Genomic DNA, 20,224 nt, shown 5'->3' on the forward strand with positions numbered 1-20,224 from the left:
CGCCCCCCCCAACCTAGTTAATCTTCATCTTAATTTGATTACATTTGCAAAGATCCTATTTCCAAATAAGGTCACATTCAGAAGAATCAGAGGTTAGGACTTCAGCTTATCTTTTGGGAGGACTTAATTCTACCCACAACTGTACTTGATCAAGAACTTAGTAGATCAGAATAACAAAGCATCCTTTGCTCTCTGAACTTAGTATCTAAATGCTTCAATATCCAAACTAAGAAATAGGTTCAAATAGTGAGAGGTATTTATCAATAATAATATTAGACGCTGTTCACTCTCATTAGTGATCAAATAAATGAAAATTAAAACAATAACAGAGATAAAAATAAACAATGAAAATAATGTGTTGACCTAAGTGATGGGAATGCAAATATGTGGGTATGACATATTTGAAAGGCAATTTGACAATATCAATGTGATTTTAGATATTCATCTTAAAGTACTTAAAGGATGTCCATTATCAATTGTTTGTTATAGCATATAACTTGAAAATACCCAAATGTTGAATAATATGGAATTATGTGATGGTAGATCCATGGTACTAGACAGCCTAAGAACATTTAATGGCATGGAAAGAAGTTCATGGTATGAAACCATTAGAATGTTCTATTTATTTTTTAAGCAAAATCCTATTGAGTTATCAAAATAACAGATATATTTCTATTATTTTATTTTATTTATTTATTATTTATTTATTTTGGCTGAGTTGGGTCTTTGTTGCTGCGCTCAGGCTTTCTCTAATTGCGGCGAGCGTGGGCTACTCTTCGTTGCAGAAGGGTAGCTTCTGCAGGGCTACTCTGCGCAGGCTTCTCACTGTGGTGGCTTCTCTTGTTGTGGAGCACAGGCTCTAGGCAGGCAGGCTTCAGCAGTTGTGGCATGCGGGCTCAGTAGTTGTGGTTCGCAGGCTTAGGTGCTCTGCGGCCTGTGGGATCTTCCCCGACCAGGGATCGAACCTGTGTTCCCTACATTGGCAGGCAGATTCTTAACCACTGCACCACCAGGGAAGTCCCGATATGTTTCTCTTTAAATAGATTTATTTATATGTCTGGAAAAACATCAGGCAAAATATACACCAAAAAGACTAATAATAGTAGTGACTACTCTGGCTAGTAGAATTATAGATGAGTTTTAAAAAATCTCTTTTAGCTACCTGTTTCCAAACTTTTATACAATAAATGTTTATTGCAATTGGAATGAAGAAATATGCAGTTCCTATAAACTGATAAAGTTCTAAATTCCATAGTACAATCAGAAAAAAAGATAATGTTTAGTAAAGAGCTAATTTTATGGTTCATAACAGTAAATCCAATATGATTGGGGAAGAGGATGTCAGCGTGATCCTAATCAAAAGGTCTTACAAGGCAGGGTGCTCTTTAGGTGGGCCTTGAAGCACGTAGATAACAGATATAAGAGCTAGAATTTTTTTTTTTTTTGCCCATGCCACAGCTTGCAGGGATCTTAGTTCTCCGACCAGGGATTGAACCCACGCCCTCAGCAGTGAAAATGCAGAGTCCTAACCACTCAACCGCCAGAGAATTCCCCAGCTAGATTTTCTCAACACGAAAAACAACATGGGCAAAGAATAAATGAAATTATATTTTGAAAACATTACATCTTGTTCAAATTCTCTTTTCCAGTTACTTGCATAGAACTGGTCTTTATGTGTTTAAATATTTGTACATATATATGTGTGTATCTATAACATTGCTGGACCTTAATCCATTTTTAATAGGCTGATGTTCAAGTGCAGTTGATCAGCAAAGGCCAACCAAACCCTTTGAAAACTATTCTAAATGAAAATGACACAGTATTCATCGTGGAAAAAGTGGTAAGTAGTGCTTGGGCTTTGTGGTTAATTCTTAACAGCCAAATTTGGTGTCTTGTGGATAATCTCAAATGTACACATTTTCTTATCAGCATGTTAGTGATAGTGGATTCTAATATCTTTTAGTAGTAAGTACAGTGCTGTCCAACAGAGAGATAATGTGAACCACATACGTAATTAAAAATTTTCTGGTAGCCTCATTGCAAAAAAAAAGGTAATTAATTTTCATACTGTAATATTGACTTTTTCATTTGTTGTTCAGTTGTGTGAATTTTAACACATGTCTACAATCTAGTAATCACCATCATAATCAGAACACAAAACAGTTCCATCACCCCAAAAAACTCCCTCGTGCTATCCCTTTAAAATCATTCCCTCTATAAAATGGATAGCTAATAAGAACCTGCTGTATAAAAAAATAAAGTAAAGTTCAAAAGAAAAATCATTCCCTCTTCTCCCTCACTGTAGCTTTATCTTCTTAAGAATGTCATGAATGGAATCATACAAAAGTGTGTAACCTTTTGAGTCTGGCTTCTTTCACTCAGTGTTATAATGCCTTTGAGATTCATTCAAGTTGTGTATTAATGGTTCATTTCTTTTAACTGCTGAGTAGTATTCTGTGGTATGGATGTACCACAGTTTCTTTACCCATTCATCCTTTGAAGGACATTTGGGTTGTTTTCAGTCTTCAACGATCACTAATAGAGCTACTATAATTTTTATACAGAATTTTATGTGAGCACAGTTTTCTTTACTGTAAAGGGCTAGGAGTGGGATTGCTGGGTCTGAAATTATGTTTAATAATGCTTTTATTTAATCTAATTTATCTAATGTTATCATTTCAATACCTAATTCATTTAAAATCATTAATGAGATTTTAAGTTCTTTTTTTCCATACTGCATCTTCAAAATCTGGTATGTATTTTACACTTAAATCTCAATTTGATCTGGCCACATTTCAGGTGCTCAAAAGCCACATGTGGTTGGTGGGTGGCTACTGTTTTGAACAGCACAGCATAAGTAGCTATGACTTATAAATTTCTACTTTAATTTTTGCTTGTTAAATGTAACAAGAGGGGACTTCTTATTTTTTGCATCACTTTATAATTACAGCCTTACACCTTTGTGGGGTTTTTTTTCTCTTTTTTTTTTCAATTTTTGAATTTTATTTTACTTATTGTTCTTATTAGTTATCTATTTTATACATATTAGTGTATACATGTCAATCCCAATCTCCCAATTCATCCACTCCCCCAACCCCCGCCGCTTTCCCCGCTTGGTGTCCATACGTTTGTTCTCTACATGTGCATCTCTAGTTCTGCCCTGCACACGGCACCTTTGTGTTTGAAGTTCGGGAACTGTTTTGGCAGAGCAGTAACAGTGATGTTAACTGAGTGCTGATAATGCTGTCACATTACACAGTTGCTTTGGGGCCAGGACCCATTCTTGGGTATATTGTTTCCCGAAGTAGATAGGAGCAGGATCTAATAGGGGAAAGTGGATGTTCCTTTAGAAGGAATATCTTTGTCTGCTTTAGGGCCCACATGCTGTCTGGACCGGGATTGAGATGAATGAACAGAGAGCTCTTTATTTTAAATACACACAGAAACTTCTTTCTGAGGAGGGGACATATTTATTTGTCTTTTGTATTAATGATGCTTATCAGTGGTGGACAGATGCTTGGAAAATAATTATAGGTGAATTATGTGGTTGAATTTAGACTTTTCCCATAGAAGGGAAAATGTTTGTTGAGCAAAAGCTGAAAAAATGAAGTTGGTCGGGTGAAGATGAGTTACCTGGGAAAGGTAAAGATGAGCAGAGGAATTTGTGGAAATTGGTTGGGCTACTAGTGAGGATGCAGCTTGGAGTTGTGAGGAGTTACCTGGCATTTTTAGTTGGGGAACAATTAAAATGGGCTTTATTTCTACAAAGATCAGTAGAGCTTAAAGCATGAGTTTTAGGTAGATGGATATTGACAAGTAGAACGGAAGGAAAAATGACATTTCTTGGATACTTCTAGGAACTATTTGGAAACCCAGGCCTGGAAGGGAATAAAATCTGGAATCTGGCAGAAGAAATTCAAAGTTGAGGAAACATCTAGGTCAGATACCTATTAAGTATTTACTGCTAGAAGAGCTTAGTGGATAAGAACTTGAGTTTTGAAGTCAGACTACCTAGATTCAAATGTTACTTTTGCCGCTCAGCAGCTGTGTTATTCTAGGCAAGCTATTCAACCGTTCACTAGCTCAGTTTTCTGGTCAATAAAACAGGGTTAATGATAGTATCTATCTCGGGGTTTTTATGAAAAATGAAAGAAAGCTTGCAACAGTACTGGTACATAGTACATGCTCAGGAAATGTTAATTCGTAAAATTATTGTTATTATTGGCAGAACTGAACTTTTTAACTACTTAAACACATGGATATCAGAAACACAAATGAGAGCTGATAGCCCTAAGAGGAATAGACTTAAGGAGTAAGGTGAACCTTCAAGTTTGTGGAGTGACAAAATCAGGGAGTCTTCCATGGGTTTCCCTTCCTGTTTGTACATCATTTTGTACGTGGTAGAGCACTTCCTTTTCTGATGGTATCAGATACTCCCTTTATCAGTAGCAACTTAGATCAATATCTTTATAGGACAGTGGAAATGCTTCTGACGGTGAGATTTATTACTACCAAATTAGTTTGTAGCTGTGATTCTTGTCATAACCCAATCATTTTGTGCTTAAGCGTTTAGAAATCAGTACGTTATATTCTAGCATAGTGAAGAGTTGACTGTTACCTTAAGTGTTCTTTTACCTGGTTAAATAATTAAACATTTTTAAAGCCTTTAGAAAAGGAAGAAACAAGTCATGTTGAAGAACTACAATCTGAAGAAACTGCTATTTCTGATTTCTCTACTGGTGAAAATGTTGGACCACCTGCTTTACCAGTTGGGAGAGCCAGGTAAGTTTTTTCTTAGTATAGGGGTGGAGGGTAGGATTTAAATAGAAGTGTTCTTATAAACATTGGGGAAAAAATATGTATCTAGCTAGATCCCTCCCTCTCTCCTTTCGCCTCCCCCTTGATGTGTATACTCAATTCTCTAAGGATAGCTCTACTTGACTGTCCCTTGACTGTACCATAGGCATCCCAAGCCTAACTAAGACGACTGCGGTGATCTTCCCTTTCTCCATTCCCCTATACTGTTTACTGTTGTTGCTTCGTAATTGTTTTCCTTATTTCTAATCTGGTTCCTCGCCAATCTTTTTTCCTCACTGCTGCCAGAGTGATCTTTATAAAATGAAAGCCTGATTGTATTGCTTCCCTGATTAAAAATCCTTCAGTGGTTCTTTTGCCCCATGATAAAATCCAAATTCCTTATGAGTGACACATATGAGCCTTCAGCATCCAATCCAGTGGTCCTCCATGAGGGGTGCCATACTCAGCAGGCAATTGGAAATGTGTAGGGATACTTTTTGATTGCCACAGTGATTCAGGGGAGCTTTTGGCCTGGGCCATGGATGGTAAATGTCCTGCAATGCATGGGGCTCTCCTGTCCAACGAGGAATTATCCCACCCAGATGCCAGTAGTGCCCCTGTTAGAAACCCTACCGCCTCTGTCTGCTTTGCCAGTTTCACTACCCACCCCCCAACATATGACTTTCTGTCTGCCCGGCCTCCCTCAACTCCAAAACCAAGAAGTCTTTGCTGTCAAGGAGTCCTGGAGGATCTGGCTTTATATGTATAACAATATTAGAGAATAAGGACCATAATAACAATATTCACAAAGTGACTTTCTTTCATGGTGGGTTTTTTTTTTAATTTATTTATTTATTTTTGGCTGTTTTGGGTCTTCGTTGCTGCGCGCGGGCTTTCTCTAGTTGCAGAGAGCGCGGGCTACTCTTAGTTGTGGTGCGCGGGCTTCTCAATGTGGTGGCTTCCCTTGTTGTGGAGCACGGGATCTAGGCACAAGGGCTTCAGTAGTTGTGGCACGCGGGCTCAGTAGTTGTGGCTCACGGGCTTAGCTGCTCCATGGCATGTGGGATCTTCCCGGACCAGGGCTTGAACCCGTGTCCCCTGCATTGTCAGGCGGATTCTTAACCATTGCACCACCAGGGAAGCCCCCATGGTGGGGTATTTTTGTTTTGTTTTGCTGTGTAGAAGCTTTTAAAATCTTTTGTAGTTAATCAGTCTTTTCTTTCTTGGCTTCTTGATTTTAAGTCATGTTTGGCCTTTTTTGCTTTTCTGTCCCATAACTTGAACATTATTTATTTGCGTTGTTTTCTCCAGCCAGTGTTTGTTTGGATTTATCCATAGGCTTATCATTTCTTTGCTCTCCATTTCTTCTTGCATTTCAGACCTTCCTTCTGGGATTATTGTATTTCTTTATTGAAGTACAATCCCTTAGAAATGCCTTTTCTGAACATCTGTTGGTAATAAATTTAGCTTTCATCTCTTTGAAAAAAAATTTTAAGCTGTATTTTTGGTAACTTTTAATTCTGCTACACTCAAATTTACAGAAAAATTAAAAGAATAGTTCAGGAACTTCTGTGTACCCTTAACCAGATTGACCATTATTTACATTTTGCTGTCTTTGCTTTGTGATTCTGTCACTTGTTCCTCCTCCTCTGCTCCTGCCCACTCCCCCATCTGTATAACAAACACGTGTCACACACACAGTTTTTTATTTATTTATTTTATTTATTTATTTTTTTTTTTGCGGTACGCGGGCCTCTCATTGTGCGGCCTTTCCCATTGCGGAGCACAGGCTCCGGACGCGCAGGCTCAGCGGCCATGGCTCACGGGCCCAGCCGCTCCGCGGCATGCGGGATCCTCCTGGACCGGGGCACGAACCCCTGTCCCCTGCATCAGCAGGCGGACTCTCAACCACTGCGCCACCAGGGAAGCCACACACAGTTTTTTAAATGAAATATTAACAGTATGTTGGAGACATCATGCTCCTTCACCCCTAAATACTTCACTATGTATTTCCTAGAATCTAGTACATGCTCTTATATAACCACAGAACAGTCATCAAAATCTGGAAATTTAACATTGTTACAATATTACCATCTAATCCACAGACTATATTCAAATTTCCTTAAGTGTTCCATGACTAATGACCTCAAGCATCTTTTCATATATTTATTGGCTTCTACTTTCTCCCACCCCCCAGGTTTACTGAGATATAATTGACATATTCTGTTATTTCTTTTGCTTAATATCACAGCCTACTTCCACTCCCAATGACCCTCTATCACATATTGAACTCCCTGCTTGTAGTAGCTATACTTCGTCATTTTTTTTTTTTTTTTTTTTGCGGTACGCGGGCCTCTCACTGTTGTGGCCTCTCCCGTTGCAGAGCACGGGCTCCAGACGCGCAGGCTCAGCGGCCATGGCTCACGGGCCCAGCCGCTCCGTGGCATGTGGGATCTTCCCGGACCGGGGCACAAACCCACGTCCCCTGAATCGGCAGGCGGACTCTCCACCACTGCGCCACCAGGGAAGCCCACTTTGTCATATTTTTTTTTTTGTCACTTCTTGGTCTGCCTCATGTACCCTGCTCCCACTTCTTCACTTGGTGAAACTTTTATGTATTTTGCCACTTAGTTTCCAGATTTTTGTTTCTGGGATTCTGTGATATTGTGATGTATAATAAGAAACATATTTGGTCTTTGTCTGCTGTTCCTGGCACCCAGCTCCTGAAACCTTTGGAATTTTCTAGGTGTGGAGAACTATAAAGGTGTCTTTTGTTAAGTTAGTGAGGTGACTTTTGAACCCCACACCAGGTAACCTAAGAATGGGGACTGCTTGCCAGGGGAACCAAGCATGTGACCGGAGGGTTGGAACTTTGAGTCCCACCCAACCTCTTGTGGGGGAGAGGGGCTGGAGGTTAAGTTCAGTCACCAGTGGCCAGTGATTTAATCAATTGTGACTATGTAATGAAACCTCCGTAAAAACCTAAAAGGAGAGGGTTTGGAGAGCTTCTGGGTTGGTGAACACAGGGAGGTGCTGGGAGAGTGGCTTGCTAGGAGAGGCTGTGGAAGCTCTGTGCCCTTTTCCTCATATTTTTCCCTTTGCATCTCTTCCATCTGGCTGTTTCTGAGTTCTACGCTTTTATAATAAACTGGTAATCTAGCAAGTAAAATGTTTCTCTGAGTTCTGTGAGCAGCTCTAGCACGTTAATTTAACCCAAGGAGGGGGTTGTTGGGACCTGCGATCTATAGACACACAGATGACAACCTTGACTTGGAATTTGGCAATTGGAAGTTGGGGGGAGGCAGTCTTGTAGGACTGAGGCTTTAACCTGTGGGAGCTGATGCTATCTTTGGGTAGATAGTGTCAGAACTGAGTTGAATTGTAGGATACCCAGCTGGTGTCAGAATTGCTTGGTGTAAGGAAAAACCACACACATTGGAATTGGGTATAAAATCTTAGATGGTGATCAGAAGTGGGATCAGAGTCAGAATTGTAGCTACTGTTCATGATATCTTTGGAAAAGAAAACTTTTGACTGATTGACAGCCTCTACGTCTAATTTATTCTTCCTACTGTTGTTTCCAAGGCAGTTAATTGGACTTTACACCATGGCTCACAATCCTAATATGACCCATTTGAAGATTAATCGGCCAGTTACTGCCCTTCCTCCCCTTTGGGTAAGGTGTGATGGTTCAGATCCTGAAGGTACCTGTTGGCTGGGAGCTGAGCTTATCATAACCAATAACATCATCACAGGAATTGTCTTGTGCATGGTCACCTGTAAAGGTGAGAACTCACTTCTCTTACTTTTGTGGGGGTGTGTGTATATATTTATTTGTATAGTTATTGCTTTGTGGTTTTTACTGAAACTTGATATTGTTAAGAGGGAAGTGCATGGAACTTGTGTTAGCCACCATGAATCTACTGCAATGTGTAACTTGCAGCATGTAAGAGATAGTCCAGAAACAGATTTCCAGAAGTCCGAACAGAATTTTATGGCTGTTTTATTTGGGTTTCATTTCATTTATATGTGTGTATTTTTGGAAGTTTTCATTGGAGGATAAAAAAGTTGAATATAATTCCAATTTCATAGTGGGCCTTTAATTATACTTTTGGTAGTATTATTGACCTCTGTTCCACTTTCCTTCTTTTAAAAACATTTCATCTGTGATTTAAAATTTAATTTCAACAATCAGTAGTGTTAAGTTGTGATACCCTCAGAATTTGAGGGATTATAATTTTCTAGCTCTAATGATGTAATTTTGAATTGTACCTGTAAAGTATTTTCTTTCTTTCATGTCCTATAGCTGATAAAAATTATTCTGTAAATCTTGAAGACCTCAAAAATTCACACAAGAAAAGACATCACTTGTCTACTGTAAGTATTTCTCTTCTATTCATATTATTTTCTTCAAACTGCTAACGATCTGCCTTCCTAGTGTAAAGGTTTTTTCACTCCTAATATGACTAGATATTTTTCTGTAGTATCAAAATGTTTATTTTCATATCAACTAATGACTGAAAATATATGCCTTGCCTTTTAGCTAATCTTTGTGATGAAAAAGAGTTGTCTTATTTTTCCATTTGGAATAAAAGCATGGCACTTTGTTTTAAAAACAAATTTTATTTATTTTATAAATTTATTTATTTTTGGCTGCGTTGGGTCTTTGTTGCTGTGCGTGGGCTTTCTCTACTTGTGGCGAGCAAGGGGTTACTCTTCGTTATGGTGTGCAGCCTTCTCATTGCGGCAGCTTCTCTTGTTGTGGAGCATGGGCTCTAGGGCTCACGGGCTTCAGTAGTTGTGGTATATGGGCTCAGTAGTTGTGGCTCATGGGCTTAGTTGCTCCGCGGCATATGGGATCTTCCCGGACTAGGGCTTGATCCCGTGTCCCCTGCATTGGCAGGTGGATTCTTAACCACTGTACCACCAGGGAAGACCTCGATACTTTTTCTTTTGGGAAAAGAGTCAGTCATTTTGATAATGGGCCTTTGGCCTTGTGAAAGCACAGCTAATGGTTTGCTGGATGCACTCTTTCAGTTAACAGCCAGCGGCTTTGCCCAGTATGAGCTCTTTAAGTCCACTGCCTTGGATGATACAGTTGCTGCCTCACAAACTACGATCACTTTGGATATTTCCTGGAGTCCTGTGGATGAGATTCTTCAAATCCCTCCACTCTCTTCAACTGCAACTCTGGTAGGAGCAAACCCTTCTTTCTGTTGCGTTTACTCAGTGTGGATTTACTTTGAACTTGCCTGTTGCTAGTGCTCCATGCTTCCAGCCCAGCCCCAGGCTTAGCTCTCCCTGGGCAGCTTTGAAAGGCTCAGCTTGCCCCTGAAGTCTCACCAGAGCAGCCAGTGGAGATTTTGCCAGGTGATCTGATCTATCAGTTATCCACAGTGCTGCGATTATGATTAATAAAGTCTCTTGAGTGGGAACTCAAATGGAATCATCACAGTGACTTATAGTCTCTGCTGTTCTTAAAAGAGTGCAGATATTGGCAACACATCAAGAGTCATTATTCTATTCAGACCTTTCACCCTATATTTACATTTCTAGAATCTCTCTTAAGAAATTAATCAGAATTGGTAACAAAAATATATGGACAAAGATATTCAATGCAGTCACATAGCTGTGTTTAGAAAATATTAAAAACAAAACCTGAATAGTCAGTAGGAAAATGATTTAAATAGGTTTTCATGATGAAATAGTGTATATATATTTTTAAAATCATGATTTAAAGTATCTTTAATAATGAGAGAAAATGCTTATTATTAAGGGGAAAAAAAAAAGACCCAAAAAGTACAAAATTATATGTACAGTAGGATCTCAACTATGGTTTTTAAAAATGTGTACACAAAGGCCTGTATAGTGTTACAAGTGGTTTCCTCAGGGTGGTGGCTCATGGATAATTATATTTTTAGCGCTTTTCTTTTCCTGCAATAGGAATTTACATACTGGCATTTACTATTTTCTTCTCTTTCAAACCATCCCCCCTGCGTTTTTTTTTAAGAATTTAGGTTTATAAAACTTTGGCCTCTGGCGAAGACAGCACATTGTAGATTTAACACTTAGAAGTCTAATGAGCGTATTTATTGGGGGAGAGAGGGTGTTGTTTTTGGTGTGTGGTAATGCTAAGTTTGTCACCGAGTCTTGAGATGTATTTATTTATATTTCTACTCCTTGTCCTTTTGGAAATTCAGTGGGACGGAGTAGGAGAGCGTGTGTTCCACGTAGCTGCAGTTGTGGTATAGAGAGGGGTTCTGGTGGCCTGAATTTAGGGTACTGTATTGGGATGGGCGGGGTCTATGGTATCCCTGGGGAAGGTGTTCTAAATGCAGTATTGACCTACTTTTTCAATTCACTAGTGCTTCATGAAATTTATTTTTAAATGTGTGGGTAGTTTGAAATGCAAATAACTGTGACCCTGATGCAGAGAAGATGGGATTACCAGTGAAAACTGACTCTGGGAACTTTTTAGAATATTAAGGTGGAATTGGGAGAGCCCAGAGGTCCTCTGAATCATCTTCACAGACAACTGAAATTTCTCCTTGTGAGTATCCTTCTAGAATTTGTAACTTGTATTAAATCTCATGTTTTCATTAAAATGTTTGCTAGTGTCATTGTTATTTAGTTTTGTGTTCTTCAAAACTTGTTCCAAATGTTATGTGCTTGGCAATTGGGACAGCGTTACTGTGTGGTAATTGTCCTTGCAGTTAAAGGGAACATTCATCAGTTAGTAGTTAATGGGTAACAGTTCTTTTGCCTTTTCTACGAAGTATTTGAGTTTTATTCATATGATGGATTCCCCTCTTTCCAGGTGAGTCAGTTGCCAGTTAATTCCAAATGTGTGTATAATCTGCTTGTTACTAACTGGGATTTTGATTGATGCTGAAGATTAATGAGCATGTGTTTTTATGTTTCAGTAGTTTAAGCTCCACTCTACAAATTCCATCTCAGAGGTGTGGGGGGGCGCTCATTTTGTTTATTTATGTGTTTATTTATTTACTTTTGGCTGCATCGGATCTTAGTTGCGGCATGCGGGATCTTTCCTTATGGCTCCTCTCGAGTTGAGGTGGGCGGGCTTAGTTGCCCCGCGGCATGTGGGATCTTAGTTCATTGGAAGGCGGATTCTTTTTTTTTTTTTTTTTTTTTTTTTTTTTTGCGGTACACGGGCCTCTCACTGCCGTGGCCTCTCCCACCGCGGAGCACAGGGTCCGGACGCACAGGCCCAGCGGCCACGGCTCACGGGCCCAGCCACTTCATGGCATGTGGGATCCTCCCGGACCGGGGCACGAACCCGCGTCCCCTGCATCGGCAGGCAGACTCTCAACCACTGGGAAGGCGGATTCTTAACCACTGGACCACCAGGGAAGTCCTGGTGGGGCGTTGGGGGGAGTCATTTTAATGCAGTAGAAATTCCAAATGTCTTAGCTTGGCGTACAAAGCCAGTTATATCCAGTCACTGCCCTACTTACTTCTTTTTTCTTTTCTTTTTTTTAACAGCTTTATTGAGATAGAAATTACATTCCATAAAATTCACTCGTTTTAAGTATACAATTCAATAGTTTTTAGTATACTGACAGAGTTGTACAACCATGACCATATTTAATTTTAGGGTATTTTCATCACCCAAAAAAGAAACCCCATACCCATTAGCAGAAACCTCCCACCCCTGCCAGCCCCTGGCAGCCACTAATCTACTTTCTGTAATACTTTGTTCCTTTTTATTACTGAATAACATTCCAATGTGCATATGTACTACATTTTTGTTTATCCGTTCATCAGTTGATATATGTTTTGCTTGTTTCTACTTTTTGGCTATTTATGAATAATGCTGCCATGAATAGTCGTGTATAAGTTTTTATGTGACATATGTTTACACATCTCTTGGGTGGAGTTGCTGGGTCATATGGTAACTCTATGTTTAACCTTTTGAGGAACTGCCAAACTATCTTTTCCAAAGTGGCTGAATCATTTTACATTCCCACCAGCAGTGTATAAGGGTTCCATTTTCTCCATATCTTTGCCAGTGCTTCATACTGTCTTTTTTATTGTTGTTACGGCCATCCTAGTGGGGGTGAAGTGGTATCTGCTTATGGTTTGTTTATGGGGTTTTTTTGTTTTGTTTCTTGGGGCTGTGCCGCTAGGCATGCGGGATCTTAGTTCCCCAACTAGGGATTGAACTGGTGCCCCCTGCAGTAGAAGCATGGAGTCTTAACTACTGGACCGCCAGGGAAGTCCCTCATTATGGTTTTGATTTGCATTTCCATGATGGCTAATAACATTGAGCATCTTTTCATGTTCTTATTGGCTCCTACTTATTTCTTTAGCTTAATCTCACTCCCTACTTTGCCATACTGAGCTCCCTGCTTGTAGCAGCTCCAGTCCCATCACACTGTCACTTTCTGTGGTGTGTGTGTGTGTGTGTGTGTGTGTGTGTGTGTGTGTGTGTTGTTCTGCCTAGTGTGCCCTTCTTCCACCTCTTTGCTGGGTTAGCTGTCTGTGACATCGTCACCTCAGATGATTGCCCTGATCCCCTAGAATAGCTTATGCTGCCTGTGCTTCGTGCTGCCGTAGAACCTTACGCAGCCCCCTTGTCAGACGGTTTATCAAACAGTAATTTATTTGCTTCTCTGTCTCCCCTACTAGGCTTGAGTGCCAAGTACCCCATTGTGCCTTCAGCTTCTAGCACAGTACCAGGTGTTTTTCATACTTTTACCTCCTCTCATTATTTCCCCATTTGTAAAAAACTTGGTACCTTTTCTACCTTTCTTACCTTTCTTCTTTCTTGAGAGCTCCTCTTTCAGGACCCTTCCTGTGGGCTTCCATCATACTTCTACCTTCGTGTCTCTGCCCTCCTTTCTCCACCCCGGCAGAGGGCTTGTCCATTTAGTGATTTGACTAATGCCTTTACGAGGGAACTCCAGACTCCCATCTTTAAGCTGCTACCACTTCTGGTCTTTCCCACTTCCATCAAATTAGTTCCCACATGAGTAGAGGGCTCTTCCCTCCAATTCAGTATGTCCAAAATGAAACTTGAAATCTCCAGACTAGATCCCCTTAATAAGCCCCCCATTTATTTCTGTGATTTCATCACTCCTTCAGTTTCACAGGCTAGAAGCCCTGTCTTACTTTAGTAAGAACTATCTCTAGTTACTGCCACAGCTAGAAGCTGCCACTCTACTGTGTGCCCAGCATGTGGTGCTAGATGGTTCGGTTATTTTGCCTGAGGTGTCAGCAACTGGTAAGTGGAAGGGCTGGTTTAAAACTCATTCGAATACATGTGTGTCTGTCGGACTTGAAAGTCCATACTTTGTTATAATCTCTCTTAGAAATTCACAGACTCTTAGATGTGCACGTGGCCATCGTCTCTCCAAGTTCAATCCCCTGTATTTTTATAAATAGGTAGGATTTTTTTCTTTTCTTCTATTCCTTATATATTTCTGTCTGTCTCTCTCTTTCTGTCGAATGTACTGTTTGTTTTTTGTTTTTTTCGCTTTGAGGTATCTCACTGTGCCCATCTTAGTTAAAGCCCTTATTACCTCCCTTCTGGACCACTCTAATGATCCTTCATTGTTCTCAACAGGGACACACACTCTGGGCATCTTGGGCAGGATCATTCTTTGTGGTTTGGGACCATTGTACACATTGCAAGATGTGTAGCATCCTTGACCCCCACCAAACTAAATGCTCAAAGCGCTCCTGTACACACAGTCACTGTGACGCCAAAATTTATCTTCGTGTTTTTCCAAAGACTTCCTGGGTTGGAGGATGATCTCACTCTTATTGAGAAACACTGTACTTTCTTTTTTCCTTAGACTCTATCCTGAGTATTTCTGACGGGAGATTTCTTAGCTGCTTGATCATGTCATTTTCCTGTCAAAAAATCAACAATGGCTGTTGTCTTCCAAATGAAATAAAAAATCTTTTTAAGTTTTAAGACCACTATTTCTGTCTAATCCCTATTCCTTGTACTCTTATTTGCTGCTGTTTCCTGGGTGTTTTCGCCACCCTTGGCGGAATCATCCCACCTTCTTCATCTTATCCCCTGCTCTGTAGCCAATGGTTCCTGCATTTGAGTTGAGCTAATGTTTCACATCGTTCCTCTGGCCATTCCAGCCTCTCTTGACCTCAACCTCTTTCCTTATTTCAGTTTAGATATTGTAGGTAGAGGCGTACACATTCATGGTATTTTTATGTAAACTTCCACTCAGTCTCACATTTTTGTTCCCCAGTTATTTCATCTGTATTATCGGTCCTTCTTAACCAAAATTAGAAGTGTCTTCAAGGCAGGCTCATAGGTCTTGAATCCTTTATAGCACCTATGCACACATAATGAGAGTTCAGAATACCATCTTTAGCATAAGACTGCTGGATATATGTACTGGCACTGTCAGTTACTGTGTGACCTTAAGCAAGTTAATTAACCTCTTAGTCTCAGTAAAATGGGAGTGCTAGTAGTATCTGCCTCATAGGGTTTTTGTGAGGATTAAATAACATACTGCATATGAAACATTTAGAACAGTTCCTGGCATCTCATTAAACATTGAAGAATTCAAGATACTAGGAATTCCCTGGCAGTCCAGTGATTAGGACTACACACTCTCACTGCTGAGGGCCTGGGTTTGATCCCTGGTCAGAGAATTAAAATCCCACAAGCCACGTGGTATGGCCAAGTAAAAAAGAAAAAAAAAGTGTATGTGTATATATATATATATGTATATATATATATATATATATATAAATATTATTACTAAATACATTTTACTGATTAAACTATGTTTTTTGCTAACAAGTTTTTTGGGTTTGTTTTTTTTTTAATCTCTCACAGGTTTTAGCTGATGGTTTGAGGACTGGTGTAACTGAATGGCCTGAGTCTCTGGAAGCAAAATCTGCTGTTGAACTTGTGCAGGAATTTCTGAATGGTGTTTGTTTTCCTAACTCATGCTTGTTTTTTGTTTATTTTTCTTAACTGGGAATTTAAGCTTGCTATATTTAAATGTAAATTGTCTTTTTTATGCTTGATATTCTTTTTGGTTGGGATATATCTAAAGCTATGAGGTCTGTCATGGTGAGAGGGGCAGCTTCCATTCTGAATTCCTAACTGTAGAGGTCTCAGTGATTTTAAGAATTAATAATACTTATTTAATTTACATTTTATATACTGCAATCGTATTTGAGATTGTAACCTTTGAGCACCTACCATGTGCTTGACATTGTGTGTCAGGGTCTTTCATTGTATCTTAGTTCATCTTTACACCCCTACCTAGTGGGTATCTATTGTGACCTCCATTGGAGAGTTAAGTAATTTGCTAAAATACCTGGTTATACTTCTGCTATCCTCATTTGCTTCTATACTTCTACAATCCATTTGAAAATAGAATTAGGATGGAAATAATTTGGAATGAAGGAAAATAAATAAAATCCAGAGTTAATAAGCTTTTGCCACTTTCTAGACTTAAATAAGCTGGATGAATTTGGTGATTCTACGAAAAAAACCACAGAGGTAAGTGATTATTATTGGAAATGCACACTGAAAGAGCTTGTAAAATTTGGTTGTACTGTTGTCTTTCACGTCATACAATCTCAGATGGATCTGCTACAGCCAAGGTAGCATTTTGAGAGTAGTTTTTTGTTGGTCTTTAATGTCAGCACTAGTGATTATTTTCCTTGAGAACCGATGAATATTTTTAAAGAGAACTAGTACATATTTATTATTAATCACTTAACTGCAGAGAAATGGAAACAAATATGTTACTGTACTGTGGGGTGATATTATTATAGTATATTAATGTTATGAGATGGCATGTTAATATGCCACAGGTGGTACTATTAAATTGCACTTAATATGTTGTCATTTGACAAATAGGAAAATTGAGACAAAGGTAATTTAATTAAATATTTTTCCATGGGAGGAAAGTTGAATGCTTGTTTTTAGGCATCAGAGTTTAAAAACAATTTTAGAGGTCCCGTTTTTCACTGTCTATTTATTTGTATCTCCTCATTAGTGGATGAAATTGTAGAAGATGCATTCACGTCTCTCTTTGCATGTGTTCATGACCCCACCTTTTCTCAGAGTAGCATTTGAAAGCTTATTGGCCTTCAACTGTTGCACTTTTTAAAAAATAAACTGAGTATTCTCTGACACTCACTTCTTTTCCAGACAGTGAAACATGACTCTGCTGCAGTTGATCGGTCCATGGAGTGTCTTCTCACAGTACGGGGTGATCTCGATTTTGCTGAGCAGCTGTGGTGCAAAATGAGTAGTAGTAGGTGTCCATGAGGATTGTGAAATAAAAATTTTCCTGTTATTTCTTAGGTTTACTTTTAAGTCTTTTGAAAATAATACAGTGTGTACTGCTAGTCTTGTGTGGACATCTGGTTCCTGTTTTATCAAACTCATTTCTAATAATGCATTGGCACATTTTACTCAAGAATTTTCCTAAGACAAGGCAATTCGTAGAACCTGTTCTTTTCTCTTGCCAGAAGTATAAGACCTAGGTGGTTTTTATGCTGTATTTATATGAGCCAAAACATATACCTTAGTGAAATTATAATTATTAGGAAAAGATATTCCATAATATTGTACTAAGTATGTTATTTTATGGCAATGGGTTTAATTTCTTTCTTTAAAAATGCTTTTTTTGGGGGGAGGGGGCCTTTAATTTCTTTCCCCCTTCCCCATCCATAAAGTTCAGATACTTGTCTTCCACTTCATTTGTGTATCCTTAAAATGAATGACATATTTGATCTGCAGAAATAACCATGAAAGTAATGTTAGACTGACTTGCTTTCCAAGGTGTGGTTTCTTACCAAGACTTGGTGAAGTGTTTCACGTTGATCATCCAGAGTCTACAGCGTGGTGATATACAGCCATGGGTAGGTTTAGTAGTGTGTGTGAGAACCTTTTCTCAGCAGCATAGCAAACTGGTTAAGGACATAAGCTCTGGAGCAGACTGCCTGAGTTTGAATTCTATCTCTGCCACTTTCTAGCTGTGTAAACTTGGACAGGTTCCTTAATTCATGTGAAGCACTTAGCACCTAGTTCATAGTTAATGCACAGTATTTGTAAGCTACTAATATTGTCGTTACTGTTGCTATGAATGATTGCTCTCATAGACTACTTATGAGAGTACAAATTGGAACACTCTCTAAAAAGCAATTATGATAATGTATTGAGATACTCGAAATGTAGCCATCCTAAGGCCATACACAGGAATATGTATCAAGATTTTATGTATCATGATAGTCATTACAGCCTCATTTACAGTAGCAAAAATTGTAAATGACCTGAATTTTCACTATTAATGGAATGCCTAAGTAAATAATGATATAGCCACATAATGGCACATGTAATAGTTGCTACAGATGATGTGGAGAAATGCTTACAGTGTTCAGTAAAAAGAAAGGATTATACACTATTGTATAAAAAATATAAATTTTGGAGAGAAAAACCCAGAAACAAATACACTAAAATATGATAGTCACCTCTGGTGGTAGGGTTACAAATGAGTTTCTCAAACTGCATTATACATTTCTGTACTTCATGGATTTTCCATAATGAATTTGTGGTTTTATAATGAAGAAAAATCTAAGGTAAAAGCTAGAAACAAAAAGATTCTTCATCTAATAGGAATTATTTTAAATAACACAACTGCCAATTCATGACAATGACAGAAACTTTCCGAGGTGTGAACGGAGATACACTCCAGAGCAGAAGCATGCAAACCCTACTCCTATGTGGCATTAGTCATTCTATGCATTTTAGTCTTGCCCATCGAATTTTTCTCTTGAGAGTTTCTGTGTTTGTGAGATATTTACAAGTATATCGCTACCATGTACAAGTGCAAAGTGAAAATAGTATTAAAAAAAAAGAAAATGCAGAAGATTGTGTTGGAAATTAGAGATAACAGAAGGACAGTAATGAGAAAATGTCAAATATTTTAGGTGATGAAAAACGTAAGGTTATAATATAAGTTTTAGCTTTTAGCTAATGCAGTTTGTTTGTCTTTTGCTTACTGGACTTTTTATATTTATATTTGTGGCTTTATAAACTTTTCCCAATTTCTAGCTTCATAGTGGGAGTAACAGTTTACTAAGTAAGCTCATTCATCAGTCTTACTATGGAACCATGGACACGGTTTCTCTCAGTGGGATTGTTCCAGTTCAGATGCTTTTGGAAATTGGTTTGGATAAACTGAAGAAAGATTATATCTGTTTTTTCATAGGTAAGGCCATTTCCCAGCTCAAAAAATTAAAAGCTGCCTCACAAAAAATTAAAGGCTACATAGGTATTCTCAGATTTTATCTTTGTACTTGTCCCTAATTGTTTGTAGTCCTGGCTTTGCCCCTGGTTCACTGTGAGACAAGCACTCCCATTTTTTGAGCCTTAGTTTCCTGCTCGATAAAGATATTATATTAAAGGTAGCTATAGTTTTTGTCTTTAATTCAAATGTTTTGAGATTCTTTGAGGTTAATGTAGTAAATAAAAAACGCTTTTTATTTTAATACCCATTACTTGCTTGTTTTTATTAGGGGCAAACTGTGATCATTTTTAGAATAAGTATTAATTTATATTTATGGTGTAATGTACCAGAAAATTTGGCTTTTTGTGATAAACTGTTTAGCTTGAGCATTTCTTTTATATATGAACTATGAAATTTTTTGCTTAGGTTGCTTAATTTGTAATAGATAATACCTAAGGCTTAATTGCATATATGTGTTTTTTCTTCATAGGCCAAGAACTTGCATCTTTGAATCATTTGGTGAGTTTTTATTCTAAAGTTGGTTTTTCTTTATTCGGTCATTCTGCATACAGTTATTAAGTGTCTATTCTGTGCCAGCCTCTGTTCTAGGAAACAGGTAAATTAAGACAGGCAATTACACTGTCTAATATGACAGACAAAAAGGTAGCCCATTCAATGTCACTTCTCATTCTTTATAAATGTATGATACTGACATAAAGTTGTATCCTGCTTATTAAACCAATGTACTCCCACAACTCTCATTTATCTAAAACGGTTAAGGAATGCCTTTCTTTGATAGGCCTTATAAGGGAATATTTGCTTTATATTCTCTTGACCCATTTCTTTTACACGTGAAGGATTACTTTCCAAAGAATTTATGTTCCTTAACATATTGATTCAAAAGATGCTTCTGATATATGTGGAACCTAGAAAAATGGTACAGATGAACCGGTTTGCAGGGCAGAAATTGAGACACAGATATAGAGAACAAACGTATGGACACCAAGGGGGGAAAGCGGCGGGGGGTGGTGGTGTGATGAATTGGGAGATTGGGATTGACATGTATACACTGATGTGTATAAAATGGGTGACTAATAAGAACCTGCTGTATAAAAAATAAATTAAATTTAAAAAAAATGCTTCTGGGTTTCAGGGTCATGATTATGAACTTTTTTATTTTC

The 20,224-nt window shown here is 38.5% G+C and overlaps 1 protein-coding gene across 1 annotated transcript in view; it reads left to right on the forward strand.

Moving 5' to 3' along the window:
• Window positions 1-20,224, forward strand: part of ZWILCH (zwilch kinetochore protein) — a gene marked incomplete at its 5' end in the record, with an annotated part of 38,766 nt that overhangs the window by 4,706 nt on the left and 13,836 nt on the right. The window contains 12 exons of the mRNA XM_082649127.1: window positions 1,745-1,840; window positions 4,664-4,782; window positions 8,383-8,582; window positions 9,104-9,174; window positions 9,835-9,990; window positions 11,276-11,347; window positions 15,629-15,722; window positions 16,254-16,303; window positions 16,961-17,066; window positions 17,597-17,676; window positions 18,869-19,025; window positions 19,534-19,562. Coding sequence (XP_082505253.1) covers window positions 1,745-1,840; window positions 4,664-4,782; window positions 8,383-8,582; window positions 9,104-9,174; window positions 9,835-9,990; window positions 11,276-11,347; window positions 15,629-15,722; window positions 16,254-16,303; window positions 16,961-17,066; window positions 17,597-17,676; window positions 18,869-19,025; window positions 19,534-19,562 — 1,230 coding nt within the window. The remainder of the gene's footprint in view (window positions 1-1,744; window positions 1,841-4,663; window positions 4,783-8,382; window positions 8,583-9,103; window positions 9,175-9,834; window positions 9,991-11,275; window positions 11,348-15,628; window positions 15,723-16,253; window positions 16,304-16,960; window positions 17,067-17,596; window positions 17,677-18,868; window positions 19,026-19,533; window positions 19,563-20,224) is intronic.

The sequence above is a fragment of the Grampus griseus genome (assembly GCF_964374135.1).
Source record: "Grampus griseus genome assembly, chromosome: 2".
Classification (NCBI taxonomy): Eukaryota; Metazoa; Chordata; class Mammalia; order Artiodactyla; family Delphinidae; genus Grampus; species Grampus griseus.